Raw genomic sequence first — 17,503 nt, 5'->3', positions numbered from 1 at the left:
AATTGTCAGGGTCACGGGGACAGGGACAGACCCCTGGGGACATGGGGACAGGGACAGACCCCCTGGGGACATTGTCAGGGTCATGGGGACAGGGACAGGCCCCCGGGGACATTGGGGACATTGGGGACAGGGTTAGGGGCACGGGGACAGGGACAGACCCCTGGGGACATTGGGGACATTGTCAGGGTCATGGCGACAGGGACAGGCCCCCTGGGGACATGGGGACATTGTCAGGGACATGGGGACAGGGACAGACCCCTGGGGACATTGGGGACAGGGACAGACCCCTGGGGACATTGGGGACATTGTCAGGGTCATGGGGACAGGGACAGACCCCTGGGGACATGGGGACATTGGGGACATTGTCAGGGTCATGGGGACAGGGACAGGCCCCCTGGGGACATGGGGACAGGGTTAGGGGCACGGGGACAGGGACAGACCCCTGGGGACATTGGGGACAGGGACAGACTCCTGGGGACATTGGGGACAGGGTTAGGGACAGGGACAGACCCCTGGGGACATTGGGGACAGGGTTAGGGGCACGGGGACAGGGACAGACCCCTGGGGACATTGGGGACATTGTCAGGGACAGAGCTCTGGGGGAATGACAGGGTCAGGCATCCCCAGTGTCCCCCCAGGTGTTTCCCCAGGTGTCCCCAGCTGTCCCCCCAGGTGTCCCCACCCTCTCCAGCGTCCTTGGTGTTGACAGTGAGCGTCGCTGGTCTGTTGACAGTGCCGTGCCCCAATGCCCGAGATGTGTCCCCAATGCTCCAGGTGTGTCCCAGGTGTGTCCCCAGTGCCCCAGCTGTCCCCCCAGCTGTCCCCCCAGGTGTCCCCAGCTGTCCCCAGGTGTGTCCCCAGCTGTCCCCCCAGGTGTCCCCACCCTCTCCAGCGTCCTTGGTGTTGACAGTGAACGTCACTGGCCTGTTGACAGTGCCACGCCCCAATGCCCCAGAGGTGTGTCCCCAATGCCCCAGGTGTGTCCCCAATGCCCCAGCTGTCCCCCCAGGTGTGTCCCCAGCTGTCCCCCCAGGTGTCCCCACCCTCTCCAGCGTCCTTGGTGTTGACAGTGAACGTCGCTGGCCGGTTGACGGTGCCGTGGCTCAGGCCGGGCCCGTAGGCCGTGACGTGGCCACTGTTCACATAATCCACGTAGAACTGCAGGGGGCTGCCTGGGGGGACAAATGGGGACATGGGGGGTCAGGGGACATCCTCAGAGTGTCCCCAAATCCCCCAGAGTGTCCCCAAATCCTCCACAGGGAGGGTGACCCCAGAAAATCCCCCCCCAAGCCACCCCTGGGTAACCCCCATAATCCACGCAGAACTGCAGGGGGCTGCCTGGGGGGACAAATGGGGACATGGGGGGTCAGGGGACATCCTCAGAGTGTCCCCAAATCCTCCACAGGGATGGTGACCCCAAAAAATCCCCACAAAGCCACCCCCATGTGACCCCCATAACCCAGGGGGTGGCCTGGGGGGACATGGGGGGTCAGGGGACATCCCCAAACTGTCCCCAAATCCCTCAAACTGTCCCCACATCCCCCACAGTGTCCCCAGATCCTCCACAGGGACAGTGACCCCAAAAAATCCCCCCCAAGCCACCCCCGGGTGACCCCCATAACCCAGGGGGTGGCCTGGGGGGACATAGGGGGGTCAGGGGACATCCCCACAGTGTTCCCAAACTGTCCCCAAAAATTCCCCTGGGGTTCCAAACACCCCAAAATCCCCAAAATTCCTGAATCCCCATACCAGGGATGTGGATGCTGTCACAGTGAACGTCCATGTCGTGCAGCCAAACCCCCCCAAAACCCCCCAAAAAAACCCCAAAACAGCCCCAAATCCACTCCCGGCTGATCCCAGGGGTTCCAAAAATCCCAAAATCCCCCAAAAATCCCTCAAAATTCCTTTACCAGGGATGTGGATGCTGTCACACCCAATGTCCATCTCCTGCAGCCAAACCCCCCAAAATTCCACAAAAACCCCCAAAACCACCCCCTGAAACAGCCCTAAATCCATTCCTGGCTGCTCCCCAGAGGTTCAAAAAATCCCCAAATTCCCCAAATCCCATACCAGGAATATGGATATTATCACACCCAATGTCCATTTTATGCAGCCAAACCCCCCAAACCCCCAAAATCCCCAAATTTCACCCCAAATTTCCCCCCAAATCCTGTACCAGGTATATGGATATTATCACACCGAATGTCCATCTCGTGCAGCCAAACCCCAAATACCCAAAATCCCCAAATTTCCCCCCAAATCCCAATCCCATACCAGGAATATGGATATTATCACACCGAATGTCCATCTCGTGCAGCCAAACCCCAAACACCCCAAATCCCCAAATTTCACCCCAAATTTCCCCCCAAATCCCAATCCCATACCAGGAATGTGGATGCTGTCGCAGCGAATGTCCATCTCGTGCAGCCAAACCCCAAAATCCCCAAATTTCACCCCAAAATCCCCAAATTTCACCCAAATCCCATACCAGGAATGTGGATGCTGTCACAGTGAATGTCCATCTCGTGCAGCCAAACACCCCAAATTTCACCCCAAATTTCCCCCCAAATCCTGTACCAGGTATATGGATATTATCACACCGGATGTCCATCTCGTGCAGCCAAACCCCCAAAATCCCCAAATTTCACCCCAAAATCCCCAAATTTCACCCAAATCCCAAATTCCTGTACCAGGAATGTGGATGCTGTCACAGCGAATGTCCATCTTGTGCAGCCAAACCCCAAATACCCCAAATCCCCAAATTTCACCCCAAATTTCACCCCAAATCCCAATCCCATACCAGGTATGTGGATATTATCACAGCGGATGTCCATCTCGTGCAGCCAAACCCCAAACACCCCAAATACCCAAAATCCCCAAATTTCACCCCAAATCCCATACCAGGAATGTGGATATTATCACACCGGATGTCCATCTCGTGCAGCCAAACCCCAAAATCCCCAAATTTCCCCCCAAATCCCAATCCCATACCAGGAATATGGATATTGTCACACCGAATGTCCATCTCGTGCAGCCAAACCCCCAAACCCTAAAATCCCCAAATTTCCCCCCAAATTTCCCCCCAAATCCCGTACCAGGTATATGGATATTATCACAGCGGATGTCCATCTCGTGCAGCCAAACCCCCAAAAACCCCAAATTTTACCCCAAAATCCCCAAATTTCACCCCAATCCCATACCAGGAATGTGGATATTATCACAGCGGATGTCCATCTCGTGCAGCCAAACCCCAAATACCCCAAATCCCCAAATTTCCCCCCAAATCCCAATCCCATACCAGGAATATGGATATTATCACAGCGGATGTCCATCTCGTGCAGCCAAACCCCAAATACCCCAAATCCTCAAATTTCACCCCAAATTTCACCCCAAATCCCGTACCAGGTATATGGATATTATCACAGCAGATGTCCATCTCGTGCAGCCAAACCCCAAATCCCCAAATTTCACCCCAAATTTCCCCCCAAATCCCAATCCCATACCAGGAATGTGGATATTATCACAGCGGATGTCCATCTCGTGCAGCCAAACCCCAAATACCCCAAATCCCCAAATTTCACCCCAAATTTCCCCCCAAATCCCGTACCAGGTATATGGATATTATCACAGCGGATGTCCATCTCGTGCAGCCAAACCCCCAAAAACCCCAAATTTTACCCCAAAATCCCCAAATTTCACCCCAATCCCATACCAGGAATGTGGATATTATCACAGCGGATGTCCATCTCGTGCAGCCAAACCCCAAATCCCCAAATTTCACCCCAAATTTCCCCCCAAATCCCAATCCCATACCAGGAATGTGGATATTATCACAGCGGATGTCCATCTCGTGCAGCCAAACCCCAAATACCCCAAATCCCCAAATTTCACCCCAAATTTCCCCCCAATCCCATACCAGGAATGTGGATGCTGTCGCAGCGAATGTCCATCTCGTGCAGCCCCGCCTCGCTGGGCGCGAAGCGCACGGTCACTGTGCCGTCCTTGTTGTCCGTGATGTCCGGGGTGGCCACCTTGCCCGAGGGCATCCTGACCTCACCTGGGGGCAGGGACCTGGTCAGCACACCTGAGACACCTGGGGACAGCTGGGGACACACCTGGGGACACCTGAGACACCTGGGACACACCTGGGGACACCTGGGGGGGTTAGGAGTGGCCACCTTGCCCGAGGGCATCCTGACCTCACCTGGGGGCAGGGACACGGTCAGCACACCTGGAGCACACCTGGGGACAGCTGGGGACACACCTGGGGACACCTCAGAGGGACTGGGGACACCTGAGACACCTGGGGGAGTCAGGAGGGGCCACCTTGCCCGAGGGCATCCTGACCTCACCTGGGGGCAGGGACATGGTCAGCACACCTGGAGCACACCTGGAGCACACCTGGGGACACACCTGGGGACACCTGGGGACAGCTCAGAGGGACTGGGGACACCTGAGACACCTGGGGGGGTCAGGGGTGGCCACCTTGCCCGAGGGCATCCTGACCTCACCTGGGGACAGGGACATGGTCAGTACACCTGGGGACAGCTCAGAGGGACTGGGGACACCTGGAGGGGTCAAGAGTGGCCACCTTGCCCGAGGGCATCCTGACCTCACCTGGGGGCAGGGACACGGTCAGCACACCTGGGACACCTGGGGACAGCTGGGGACACACCTGGGGACACCTGGGGACACCTCAGAGGGACTGGGGACACCTGAGACACCTGGGTGAGTCAGGAGGGGCCACCTTGCCCGAGGGCATCCTCACCTCACCTGGGGGCAGGGACACGGTCAGCACACCTGGAGCACACCTGGGACACACCTGGGGACAGCTCAGAGGGACTGGGGACACCTGGGGACACCTGAGACACCTGGGGACAGCTGGGGACACACCTGGGGACAGCTGGGGACACCTGAGACATCTGGGGGGGTCAGGGGTGGTCACCTTGCCTGAGGGCATCCTCACCTCACCTGGGGACAGGGACATGGTCAGCACACCTGGGGACACACCTGAGACAGCTGGAAACATCTGGGGACAGCTCAGAGGGACTGGGGACACCTGGGGACACCTGAGACACCTGGGGACAGCTGGGACACCTGGGGGAGTCAGGAGTGGCCACCTTGCCCGAGGGCATCCTGACCTCACCTGGGGACAGGGACATGGTCAGCACACCTGGGGACAGCTCAGAGGGACTGGGGACACCTGGGGACACCTGAGACACACCTGGGGGCACTCCAAGGTTTTTAGGCTGATTTTGAGGGGGTTTGGGACTGATTTCAGAGCTGATTTTGAGGTATTTTTGTGCTGACTTTGCAATATTTTTGTGCTGACATTGCAATATTTCTGTGCCAATTTTGTGGTATTTTTGTGCTGACTTGGCAGTATTTTTGTGCTGACTCTGCGGTATTTTTGTGCTGACTTAGCAGTATTTTTGTGCTGACATTGCAATATTTTTGTGCTGACTGCAGTATTTTTGTGCTGACTCTGCAGTATTTTTGTGCTGACTTGGCGGTATTTTTGTGCTGACTTTGCAATATTTTTGTGCTGACTTGGTGGTATTTTTGTGCTGACTTGGCGGTATTTTTGTGCTGACTTGGCAGTATTTTTGTGCCGACTCTGCGGTATTTTTGTGCTGACTTGGCAGTATTTTTGTGCTGACTCTGCGGTATTTTTGTGCTGACTTGGCAGTATTTTTGTGCTGACATTGCAATATTTTTGTGCTGACTGCAGTATTTTTGTGCTGACTTTGCGGTATTTTTGTGCTGACTTGGCAGTATTTTTGTGCCGACTTGGCAGTATTTTTGTGCTGACTTGGCAGTATTTTTGTGCTGACTTTGCAATATTTTTGTGCTGACTTGGCAGTATTTTTGTGCCGATTTTGTGGAATTTTGGAGCCGATCTGGGGCTGTTTTGGGGTCCCCCCACCCCCCCACACTGCAGCCCTGCCCCTCACCCGTGATCTCGCCCTTCTTGATGGTGAAGGGGATGACGAGGTCGAAGGGTCTCAGCCCGGCCATGTCCAGCCCGTTGACCCCCAGCAGCGGCCGGTCCGTGGCCTGGGGGGGCAGGGGGTCAGTGCACCCCAAAAACCCCAAATTCCACCATTTCCCCGCAAATCCACCCCATCATCCTCCATAATTCCCACTTTGCACCTCATTTTCCCCATTTTTCCTCATTTTCTCCCATTTTTTCCATTTCCCCCCATTTTTACCCTGTTTTCTCCCTATTTCTACCCATTTTCTCCCAATTTTTCCCCCCGTTTTCACTCACCATGACCTGGAAGGGGCTGTTGGGGATGTGCTCCCCCCCATAATTCCCATTTTTAACCCATTTTTTCCCCAATAACTCCCATTTTTTCCCCCGTAACTCCCATTTTAACCCATTTTGACCCCGTTTTTTTCCCATTTTTCCCCCATTTTCCCCCGTTTTCACTCACCATGACCTGGAAGGGGCTGTTGGGGATGTGCTCCCCCCCGAAGCGGACGCAGATCACGTACTTCCCGGGCTGGGGGGCCGTGTAGAAGATGTCGAAGGTGCCGTCGGGGTTCTCCACCACGTCCACGTCCACCTCGGAGCCGTCCGGCGTGCACACCGAGCACGTCACCTTCCCCTTGCCCGCCGCCTTGGCGTCCACCGTGATCAGGGTCTGCTCCCCCAGCTGGATCGTGGGGCCCAGCCCAGGTCCTGTGGGGACAGGGGGTCAGGAAACCCAAAATGGGGCCAGGAAACCCAAAACAGGGGCAGGAAACCCAAAAACGGGGTCAGGAAACCCAAAATGGGGCCAGGAAACCCAAAATGGGGGCAGAAAACCCGAAATGGGGGCAGGAACCCCAAAATTGATCCCATTGTGGCCACCGTGATCAGGGTCTGCTCCCCCAGCTGGATCGTGGGGCCCAGCCCGGGTCCTGTGGGGATTGGGCGTCAGGAACCCCAAAATGGGGGCAGGAAACCCAAAAACAGGGGCAGGAAACCCAAAATGGGGGCAGAGAAACCAAAATGGGGGCAGGGACCCCAATATGGGGGCAGGAAACCCAAAAACGGGGTCAGGAAACCCAAAATGGGGGCAGGAAACCCAAAATGGGGCCAGGAACTAAAAAAATGGGGGCAGGAACCCCAAAATGAGGCCAGGAAACCCAAAATGGGGGCAGAAAACCCAAAATGGGGGCAGGAACCCCAAAAAATGGGGGCAGGAACCCCAAAATGGGGGAAGGAACCCCAATATGGGGGCAGGAAACCCAAAATGGGGGCAGGAACCCCAAAAAATGGGGGCAGGAACCCCAAAATGGGGGCAGGAAACCCAAAATGGGGGCAGGAACCCCAAAACAGGGGCAGGAAACCCCAAAATGGGACCAGGAACTCAAGACGGGGGCAGGAAACCCAAAAATGGGGCCAGGAACCCCAAAATGGGGGCAGGGACCCGAAATGGGGCCAGGAAACCCAAAATGGTACCAGAAAACCCAAAATTGATCCCACTGTGGCCACCGTGATCAGGGTCTGCTCCCCCAGCTGGATCGTGGGGCCCAGCCCGGGTCCTGTGGGGACAGGGGGTCAGGAACCCCAAAATGGGGCAGGAAACCCAAAATGGGGGCAGGAAACCCAAAAACGGGGTCAGGAACCCAAAATGGGGGCAGGAAACCCAAAATGGGGGAAGGAAACCCAAAATGGGGGCAGAAAACCCAAAATGGGGGCAGGAACTAAAAAATGGGGGCAGGAAACCCAAAATGGGGGAAGGAAACCCAAAATGGGGGCAGAAAACCCAAAATGGGGGCAGGAACTAAAAAAATGGGGGCAGGAACCCCAAAATGAGGCCAGGAAACCCAAAATGGGGGCAGAAAACCCAAAATGGGGGCAGGAACCCCAAAAAATGGGGGCAGGAACCCCAAAATGGGGGCAGGAACCCCAATATGGGGGCAGGAAACCCAAAATGGGGGCAGGACCCCAAAAAATGGGGGCAGGAACCCCAAAATGGGGGCAGGAAACCCAAAATGGGGGCAGGAAACCCCAAAATGGGACCAGGAACTCAAGACGGGGGCAGGAAACCCAAAAATGGGGCCAGGAACCCCAAAATGGGGGCAGGGACCCGAAATGGGGCCAGGAAACCCAAAATGGTACCAGAAAACCCAAAATTGATCCCACTGTGGCCACCGTGATCAGGGTCTGCTCCCCCAGCTGGATCGTGGGGCCCAGCCCGGGTCCTGTGGGGACAGGGGGTCAGGAACCCCAAAATGGGGCAGGAAACCCAAAATGGGGGCAGGAAACCCAAAATGGGGGCAGAAAACCCAAAATGGGGGCAGGAACCCCAAAAAATGGGGGCAGGAACCCCAAAATGGGGGCAGGAACCCCAAAACAGGGGCAGGAAACCCCAAAATGGGACCAGGAACTCAAGACGGGGGCAGGAAACCCAAAAATGGGGCCAGGAACCCCAAAATGGGGGCAGGGACCCGAAATGGGGCCAGGAAACTCAAAATGGGGGCAGGAACCCCAAAATTGATCCCATTGTGGCCACCGTGATCAGGGTCTGCTCCCCCAGCTGGATCGTGGGGCCCAGCCCGGGTCCTGTGGGGACAGGGGGTCAGGAACCCCAAAATGGGGGCAGAAAACCCAAAATGGGGGCAGGAACTCAAAAAATGGGGGCAGGAACCCCAAAATGGGGGCAGGAAACCCAAAAACGGGGTCAGGAAACCCAAAATGGGGGCAGGAACTCAAAATGGGGGCAGGAAACCCGAAATGGGGGCAGGAACCCCAAAATTGATCCCATTGTGGCCACCGTGATCAGGGTCTGCTCCCCCAGCTGGATTGTGGGGCCCAGCCCGGGTCCTGTGGGGATTGGGGGTCAGGAACCCCAAAATGGGGCAGGAAACCCAAAATGGGGCCAGGAAACCCAAAATGGGGGCAGGAACTCAAAAAATGGGGGCAGGAACCCCAAAATGGGGCCAGGAAACCCAAAACGGGGCAGGAAACCCAAAAACGTGGCCAGGAACCCCAAAATGGGGGCAGGAACCCCAAAATAGGGGCAGGGAACCCAAAATGGGGGCAGGAACCCCAAAATGGGACCAGGAAACCCAAAATGGGGGCAGGAAACCCAAAATTGGACCAGAAACCCCAAAATTGGACCAGAAACCCCAAAATGGGACCCATTGAGGCCCCCAGAAATGGGTTTGGTGGGGGTCCCTCATTAATTGAGGTCATAGGGGTCTCCTCATTAATTTTGGGGGTTCTCATCACTAACTGAGATCATGGGGGGGTCCTATAATTAATTTTGGGGAGTTCCATTATTATTAATCACCCCATCATTAAACTGGGGGTGTCCTCCACCATTAATGAAATTTGGGTCTCCTTCATCATTAATTTTGAGGGTTAATTTAGGTTGAGTTTGGGGCTCCCTCATCACTAATTTTGGGGAGCTCCCATCATTAATTTTGGGGTATCTCTCACCATTAACTGAGTTTGGGTCTCCCTCATTATTAATTTTGGGGGGTCCCTACCATTAATTGAGATAATGGGTGGGTCCTCATCATTAAACTGAGGGGTTCCCCCATCATTAATTAAATTTGGGACTCCCTCATCAATAAGTTTTGAGGGGTCCCTATCACTAATTGAGTTTGGGGCTCCCTCATTACTAATTTTGAGGGGTCCCCATCATTAATTGAGTTTGGGGCTCCCTCATCATTAATTTTGGGGGGGTCCCCATCATTAATTGAGTTTGGGACTCCCTCATTATTAATTTTGGGGGGGTCCCCATCATTAATTGAGTTTGGGGCTCCCTCATCACTAATTTTGGGGGGTCCCATCATTAAACTGGGGGTGTCTCTCACCATTAATTGAGTGTGGGACTCCCTCATTATTAACTTTGGGGTGTCCCTCACCATTAATTGAGTTTGGGGCTCCCTCATCACTAATTTTGGGGGGGTCCCATCATTAAACTGGGGGTGTCTCTCACCATTAATTGAGTGTGGGACTCCCTCATTATTAACTTTGGGGTGTCCCTCACCATTAATTGAGTTTGGGGCTCCCTCATCACTAATTTTGGGGGGGTTCCCATCATTAAACTGGGGGTCTCCCTCACCATTAATTGAGTTTGGGACTCCCTCATCAATAATTTTGGGGGGGTCCCCCCTCTTTACCTTCACTCCCTCCCACCCCAAACCCCTTCCCAACCCACCCCTCACCCCCTCCCCTATTTCCCCCCCCCTCCCCTCATGCAGGAACGTTTTTGGGGTGCGGAGGGCTCTCGATTTTGGGGTGCCAAGGGGGGGTTTAGGCCATGCTCCCCCCCCAAGCCGTGCTCTTACCTAAGCCGTGACCTCCGATGGAAACTACAGCGTGGGGGGGGGTGGGCGTGGGGGGGTGGGCGTGGGGTGGGGTGGGCAGAGAAGCAAGAAATCCAGTGAGACACAGCCGTGAGACCCCCAAACCCCTCAAAACCCCCCAAAAATCCCCCAAAACACCCCAAAACTCCCCCTTTCCCCCCTCAGTGCAGCCGTGCCCCTTTCCCCGCGGGGTTGTGCCCCCCCATTCCTGAGGGGGTTTCGCGGTGGTTTCTCCCATTCCTCAGGTGGTATCCCCCATTTTGGGGGGGGTTCCCCTGTTATTTTTGGCGTGCTTTTTCCCATTTTTGGCGTGTTTTCTCCCAGTTTTGGGGGGTTTTCCCCCATTTTGGGGCTCACCGGTGACCGTGCACTTGCTGGCGTCGCCGGTGGGCACGGCCCGGATGCGATAAGGGGAATAAGGGATTTCATCCCCCCCGTATTTGATGAGGATTGTGTAGCGCCCGGTCATGTCCGGCACATAGGACACGGTGTAGGTGCCGTCCTGGTTGTCCCGGATCGAGGCTTTCTTGGGCTTCCCCTCGGGATCCTGAGGAGAAAAAGAGGGAATTTCGTCCATTGGTGAGGTGAGAATGGGAATTTTGGTGGCTTTTGCAGTGTGGGGTTGGATTTTAGGCCAAGAAAAAGATCCCAGAGCTCCCAGGTGGGTTTGGGTTCAAGCCCCCTTGGGCTTCCCCTCAGGATCCTGAGGAGAAAAAGAGGGAATTTCGTCCATTGGTGAGGTGAGAATGGGAATTTTGGTGACTTTTGCAGTGTGGGGTTGGATTTTAGGCCAAGAAAAAGATCCCAGAGCTCCCGGGTGGGTTTTGGGGTCAAGCCCCCTTGGGCTTCCCCTCAGGATCCTGAGGAGAAAAAGAGGGAATTTCGTCCATTGGTGAGGTGAGAAGGGGAATTTGGGAGGGTTTTGGGGTGTGGGGTTGGATTTTAGGGCTGTGAAAAAGAATCCCAGAGCTCCCGGCTGGGTTTGGGGTCAAGCTCCTTCAGGCTTCCCTTTGAAATCCTGAGGGGAAAAAGTGGGAATTTTGGGAGCTGGTGCAGTGAGAATGGAAAATTTGGTAGTTGGGAGGTGGAAAAATCAGAATTTTGGCAGTTTTGGGGTTGTGGGGTTGGATTTTAGAGCTGGGAAAAAGGACGGCAGAGCTCCCAAGTGCCCTCATGCTCCCTGGGGCTTCCCTTTGAAATCCTGAGGGGGAAAAAGTGAGAATTTTGGCAGCTGGTGCAGTGAAAATGGCAATTTTGGTAGCTGGGAGGTGAAAAAATGGCAATTCTGGCAGTTTTGGGATGTGCAGTTGGATTTTAAGGCCAGGAAAAAGGAACAGGGCAGCTCCCACAGCTGAGAGGTGGATTTGGGTCAAGCTCTTTTGGGCTCCCCTTTGAAACCCTGAGGGGAAAAGTTTTTCCTGAGGGGGAAAAGGTGGGAATTTTGGCACCTGGTGCAGTGAGAATGGAAATTTTGGTGGTTGGGAAGTGGAAAAATCAGAATTTGGGCAGTTTTGGGGTTGTGGGATTGGATTTTAGGGCTGGGAAAAAGATCCCAGAGCTCCCGGGTGGGTTTGGGGGTCAAACCCCCTTGGGCTTCCCCACAGGATCCTGAGGGGAAATGTTTTTCCTGAAGAGAAAAAGTGAGAATTTTGGTGGTTGGCAGATAGAAAAATGTGAATTTTGGCAGTTTTGGAGGGTTGGGTTGGATTTCAAGGTCAGGAAAAGGATCCCAGAGCTCCCAGGTGGGTTTGGGGTCATGGTCCTTCGGGTTTCCCTTTGAAATCCTGAGGGGAAAAGTTTTCTCCTGAGGGGAAAAAGTGGGAATTTCGGCAGCTGGTACAGTGAGAATGGGAATTTCGGTAATTGAGAGGTGGAAAAATGGGAATTTTGGCAGTTTTGGGGTTGTGGGGTTGGATTTTAGAGCTGGGAAAAAGGACGGCAGAGCTCCCAAGTGCCCTCATGCTCCCTGGGGCTTCCCTTTGAAATCCTGAGGGGAAAAGTTTTTTCCTGAGGGGAAAAAGTGAGAATTTTGGCAGCTGGTGCAGTGAAAATGGCAATTTTGGTAGCTGGGAGGTGAAAAAATGGCAATTTTGGCAGTTTTGGGATGTGCAGTTGGATTTTAAGGCCAGGAAAAAGGAACAGGGCAGCTCCCACAGCTGAGAGGTGGATTTGGGTTAAGCTCTTTTGGGCTCCCCTTCGAAATCCTGAGGGGAAAAAGTGGGAATTTTGGCACCTGGTGCAGTGAAAATTGGAATTTTGGTAGTTGGGAGGTGGAAAAATCAGAATTTGGTAAGTTTTGGGGTTGTGGGATTGGATTTTAGAGCTGGGAAAAAGATCCCAGAGCTCCCGGGTGGGTTTGGGGGTCAAGCCCCCTTGGGCTTCCCCACAGGATCCTGAGGGGAAAAGTTTTTTCCTGAAGTGAAAAAGTGAGAATTTTGGTAGTTGGGAGGTAGAAAAATGGGAATTTTGGCAGTTTTGCAGGGTTGGGTTGGATTTCAAGGTCAGGAAAAGGATCCCAGAGCTCCCAGGTGGGTTTGGGGTCATGGTCCTTCGGGTTTCCCTTTGAAATCCTGAGGGGAAAAGTTTTCTCCTGAGGGGAAAAAGTGGGAATTTCGGCAGCTGGTACAGTGAGAATGGGAATTTCGGTAATTGAGAGGTGGAAAAATGGGAATTTTGGCAGTTTTGGGGTTGTGGGGTTGGATTTTAGAGCTGGGAAAAAGGATCCCAGAGCTCCCGAGTGCCCTCATGCTCCCTGGGGCTTCCCTTTGAAATCCTGAGGGGAAAAAGTGAGAATTTTGGCAGCTGGTGCAGTGAAAATGGCAATTTTGGTAGCTGGGAGGTGAAAAAATGGCAATTTTGGCAGTTTTGGGATGTGCAGTTGGATTTTAAGGCCAGGAAAAAGGAACAGGGCAGCTCCCACAGCTGAGAGGTGGATTTGGGTTAAGCTCTTTTGGGCTCCCCTTCGAAATCCTGAAGGGGAAAAAGTGGGAATTTTGGCACCTGGTGCAGTGAAAATTGGAATTTTGGTAGTTGGGAGGTGGAAAAATCAGAATTTGGGCAGTTTTGGGGTTGTGGGATTGGATTTTAGGGCTGGGAAAAAGATCCCAGAGCTCCCGGGTGGGTTTGGGGGTCAAGCCCCCTTGGGCTTCCCCACAGGATCCTGAGGGGAAAAGTTTTTTCCTGAAGAGAAAAAGTGAGAATTTTGGTAGTTGGGAGGTGGAAAAATGGGAATTTTGGCAGTTTTGGAGGGTTGGGTTGGATTTTAAGGTCAGGAAAAGGATCCCAGAGCTCCCAGGTGGGTTTGGGGTCATGGCCCTTCGGGTTTCCCTTTGAAACCCTGAGGGGAAAAGGTTTTTCCTGAGGGGAAAAAATGGGAATTTTTGCAGCTGGTGCAGTGAGAATGGGAATTTTGGTAATTGAGAGGTGGAAAAATGGGAATTTTGGCAGTTTTGGGGTTGTGGGGTTGGATTTTAGGGCTGGGAAAAAGGATCCCAGAGCTCCTGAGTGGGATCATGCTCCCTTGGGTTTTCCTTTGAGATCCTGGGGGGAAAAGTTTTTTCCTGAGGGGAAAAAGTGGGAATTCTGGCAGCTGATGAGGTACAAATGGGTGAAGTTGGGAGGAATTAGGAGATAAGGGGTGGATTTGAGGAGAAAAAAATGAGATTTAAGTGATGTGGGGTGGGGTTTGAAGGGAAAGAACTGGGGATTAAGGAATGTGGGGTGGGGCTGGGAAGAAAAAACAGGATTTAGGGGATCTGGGGTGGGTTTAGGGAGTTAAAAATGGAATTTAGGGGATGTGGGGTAGGGCTGGGGAGGAAAAAGTGGGAATTAGGGATCTGGGATAGATTTGGAATAACCAGCAGAGACAAAATCCCCACCTCCCACCCCAACCACCCCCACAAACCCCCACCCAAGCACCAAACCCAACACTCCCCACCACCCCCAAACCCCCCAAAAACGCCCAAAACTGATCCCCCAAGACCCCCCCAGCCCCATGAGCACCGTGATCTGCACGGCCAGCAGCCCCTCGCCGGCGTCCTTGGCGTCGATGGTGAACTCCACGGGCAGGCTCGCCGGCACGCCCGTCGTGTTGAGCCCGGGGCCGCTCGCCCGCACCTTGCTGGCGTCGTGCGTGGGCAGAGCCTTCACCTTGAAAGGGCTGAGGGCAGAGTGTGGGGTCAGAACACCCCAAAATCCCCGAGGAGAGCCCCCCACGAGGCGCCCAGGCTCACCTGCGCGGCACCTCGTGGTCGCCGTAGCGCACCGAGATGCTGTAGGGCCCCTCGCGGGACGGCACGTAGGACACGCGCTGCGTGCCGTCCCCGTTGTCCGCGATGTCCACGGGCTCCAGGATTCCTGCAGAGGGGAACCGGGCCAGCAGAAAGGGTAAGGGTTAAAAATGTTATAGGGTGAAAAAAAAAAAAAAAGGTGTGGGAGGGTAGGTGAAAATGTCAAAAGGATGTTTTAGGCCAAAAAAAAAAAAAAAAAAAAAATTTGATGTTTTTGATAAAAAGTCCCAGAATTTCACAGGGTGACCAGAAAATTTAATAGTGACCTAAAATCTTACAGGGTAACCCAAAATGTCACAGAGCGACCCAAAATTCCACAGGGTGACCCAAAATTCCACAGGGTGACCCAAAATTTTACAGGGTGACCTAAAATCTCACAGGGTAACCCAAAATGTCACAGAGCGACCCAAAATTCCACAGGGTGACCCAAAATTCCACAGGGTGACCCAAAATTTTACAGGGTGACCCAAAATCCCACAGGATGACCCAAAATTCCACAGGGTGACTCAAAATTTTACAGGGTGACCCAAAATCCCACAGGATGACCCAAAATTCCACAGGGTGACCCAAAATTTTACAGGGTGACCCAAAATTTTACAGGGTGACCCAAAATCTCAGAGGGTAACCCAAGTGCTGCTACTGAGCACTCTAAGCCCACTCAAAAACCCAAAAACCCACAAAACCTCCAAAACACCACAAAATCCCACAAATCCCCCTCCCAAATCCTTGAAATCCCACAGAACCCCCTCCAAAACTCCCTAAAATCCCACAAATCCCCTGAAATCCCTAAAAAACCCCACCAACCCCTCCAAAAATCCCCTCAAATCCCACAAACCCCTCCAAACCCACCCCGAAATCCCACCAACCCCATTAAACTCCCTCCAAAACCCCCCAAAATCCTACAAATCTTCCAAAATTCCCCAAAACGGCCCAAAATCCCCACTAAATCCCACCAATCCCACAAAACATCCACCAAAACCCCCCCAAAATATCACAAATCTTCTAAAATTCCCCAAAACCTCCCAAAATCCCCTCAAATCCCACAAACCCCTCCAAATCCCTCCCGATATCCCACTAAATCCCACCAACCTCACAAAACTCCCTCCAAAACCCCACAAATCTTCCAAAATTCCCCAAAACCTTCCAAAATCCCACTCCAAAACCTCCCAAAATCTCCACGAAATCCCACAAAACCTCCCCCAAAGCCCAACAAACTCCACAAAACCTTCCCCAAAATCCCCGCAAACCCATCGAAAAATCCCCAAATCCCACCAAAACTCCCTCCAAGACCCCAAAAAATCTCGCCAAAACCTTCCAAAATCCCTACAAAATCCCACTCCAAAACCTCCCAAAATTTCCCAAATCCCCCCTGACCTTTGGGGCCCTGCACTTTGACGTCGAGCGGCGCCACGCCGGCCTTGGCCGTGTCCACGGTGAAGCTCTGGGGGACGTTGGCGCGGACGTGGCCGGGGGTGAGGCCGGGGCCGCCGCAGGACACGCGCGACGCGTCCACCACGTCCGACACCGGCACCTGGAACGGGCTCCCTGTGGGGAACGGGAGTGGGGGTCAGCAGGGTGGGGGGAAACGGGATTGGGGTCACCAGGGTGGGGGAATGGGATTGGGGGTCAGCAGGGTGGGGGAAACGGGATTGGGGTCACCAGGGTGGGGAAATGGGATTGGGGAAATGGGATTGGGGGTCACCAGGGTGGGGGGAAACGGGAGTGGGGGTCAGCAGGGTGGGGGAAATGGGATTGGGGGTCACCAGGGTGGGGGAAATGGGGATTAGGGGTCACCAGGGTGGGGGGAAATGGGATTGGGGTCACCAGGGTGGGGAGGAAATGGGATTGGGGGTCACCAGGGTGGGGAAAATGGGATTGGGGTCATCAGAGTGGGGGGAAATGGGATTAGGGGTCACCAGGGTGGGGGGAAATGGGATTGGGGGTCAACAGGGTGGAGGGAAATGGGATTGGGGTCACCATGGTGGAGGGAAATGGGATTGGGGGTCACCAGGGTGGGGAAAATGGGATTGGGGGAATGGGATTGGGGGTCAGCAGGGTGGGGAGAAATGGGATTGGGGGTCACCAGGGTGGGGGGAATAGGATTGGGGGTCACCAGGGTGGGGGAAATGGGGATTGGGGGTCATCAGAGTGGGGGAAATGGGATTGGGGTCATCAAGGAGGGGAAAATGGGATTGGGGGTCACCAGGGTGGGGGAAATGGGATTGGGGGTCATCAAGGAGGGGGAAATGGGATTGGGGTCACCAGGATGGAGGGAAATTGGATTAGGGGTCATCAGGGTGGGGGAAAATGGGATTGGGGGTCATTAGAGTGGGGGAAATGGGATGGGGGTCACCAGGGTGGAGGGAAATGGGATTGGGGTCACCAGGGTGGATGGAAATGGGATTGGGGGTCATTAGGGTGGGGGAAATGGGATTGGGGATGGGATTGGGGTCAGACAGGGGCTGCGAATGTGATTGGGGAATGGGATTGGGGTCAACCCAAAAAATCACTAAAAATCACTAAAAAATCACTAAAAATCACAAAAAAATCACTAAAAATCACCAAAAAACCACTAAAAATCCCTGAAAAAATCCCCCAAAAATCCCCATAAACCCCTAAAAAATCCTCCAAAAAATCCCCAAAAAATCCCCCAAGCTGCCCAAGCTGTGCTGCTCACCGGGGACCTGGTGGCCGCCGTAGGTGACGTTGAGGCTGTAGGTGCCGGCCTCGTAGGGCACGTACTCCACGCAGCAGCTGCCGTCCTTGTTGTCCGTGCACGACATCTTGGCTTCCGACGGGCCCTCGACGGCCAGACCCAGCCCGCCCGTGCCGGCCCCGCTGCCACGGATTGGGGTCAGATGGGGGAATGGGATTGGGGAACGGGATTGGGGTCAGATGGGGGA

The 17,503-nt window shown here is 54.2% G+C and overlaps 1 protein-coding gene across 1 annotated transcript in view; it reads right to left on the bottom strand.

The window, feature by feature from the left end:
* Positions 1-371: 371 nt before the first annotated feature.
* Positions 372-17,503, bottom strand: part of LOC130262606 (filamin-A-like) — a gene marked incomplete at its 5' end in the record, with an annotated part of 33,625 nt that continues 16,493 nt past the window's right edge. The window contains 11 exons of the mRNA XM_056509927.1: positions 372-394; positions 1,044-1,172; positions 3,917-4,057; positions 5,955-6,057; positions 6,438-6,685; positions 10,294-10,317; positions 10,669-10,858; positions 14,314-14,470; positions 14,544-14,667; positions 15,975-16,145; positions 17,278-17,438. Of these exons, the coding sequence (XP_056365902.1) occupies positions 372-394; positions 1,044-1,172; positions 3,917-4,057; positions 5,955-6,057; positions 6,438-6,685; positions 10,294-10,317; positions 10,669-10,858; positions 14,314-14,470; positions 14,544-14,667; positions 15,975-16,145; positions 17,278-17,438 (1,471 nt within the window). The remainder of the gene's footprint in view (positions 395-1,043; positions 1,173-3,916; positions 4,058-5,954; positions 6,058-6,437; positions 6,686-10,293; positions 10,318-10,668; positions 10,859-14,313; positions 14,471-14,543; positions 14,668-15,974; positions 16,146-17,277; positions 17,439-17,503) is intronic.

This window comes from Oenanthe melanoleuca, chromosome 25 (genome assembly GCF_029582105.1).
Source record: "Oenanthe melanoleuca isolate GR-GAL-2019-014 chromosome 25, OMel1.0, whole genome shotgun sequence".
Taxonomy (NCBI): domain Eukaryota; kingdom Metazoa; phylum Chordata; class Aves; order Passeriformes; family Muscicapidae; genus Oenanthe; species Oenanthe melanoleuca.
This window is presented reverse-complemented; position numbering and strand designations above follow the sequence as displayed.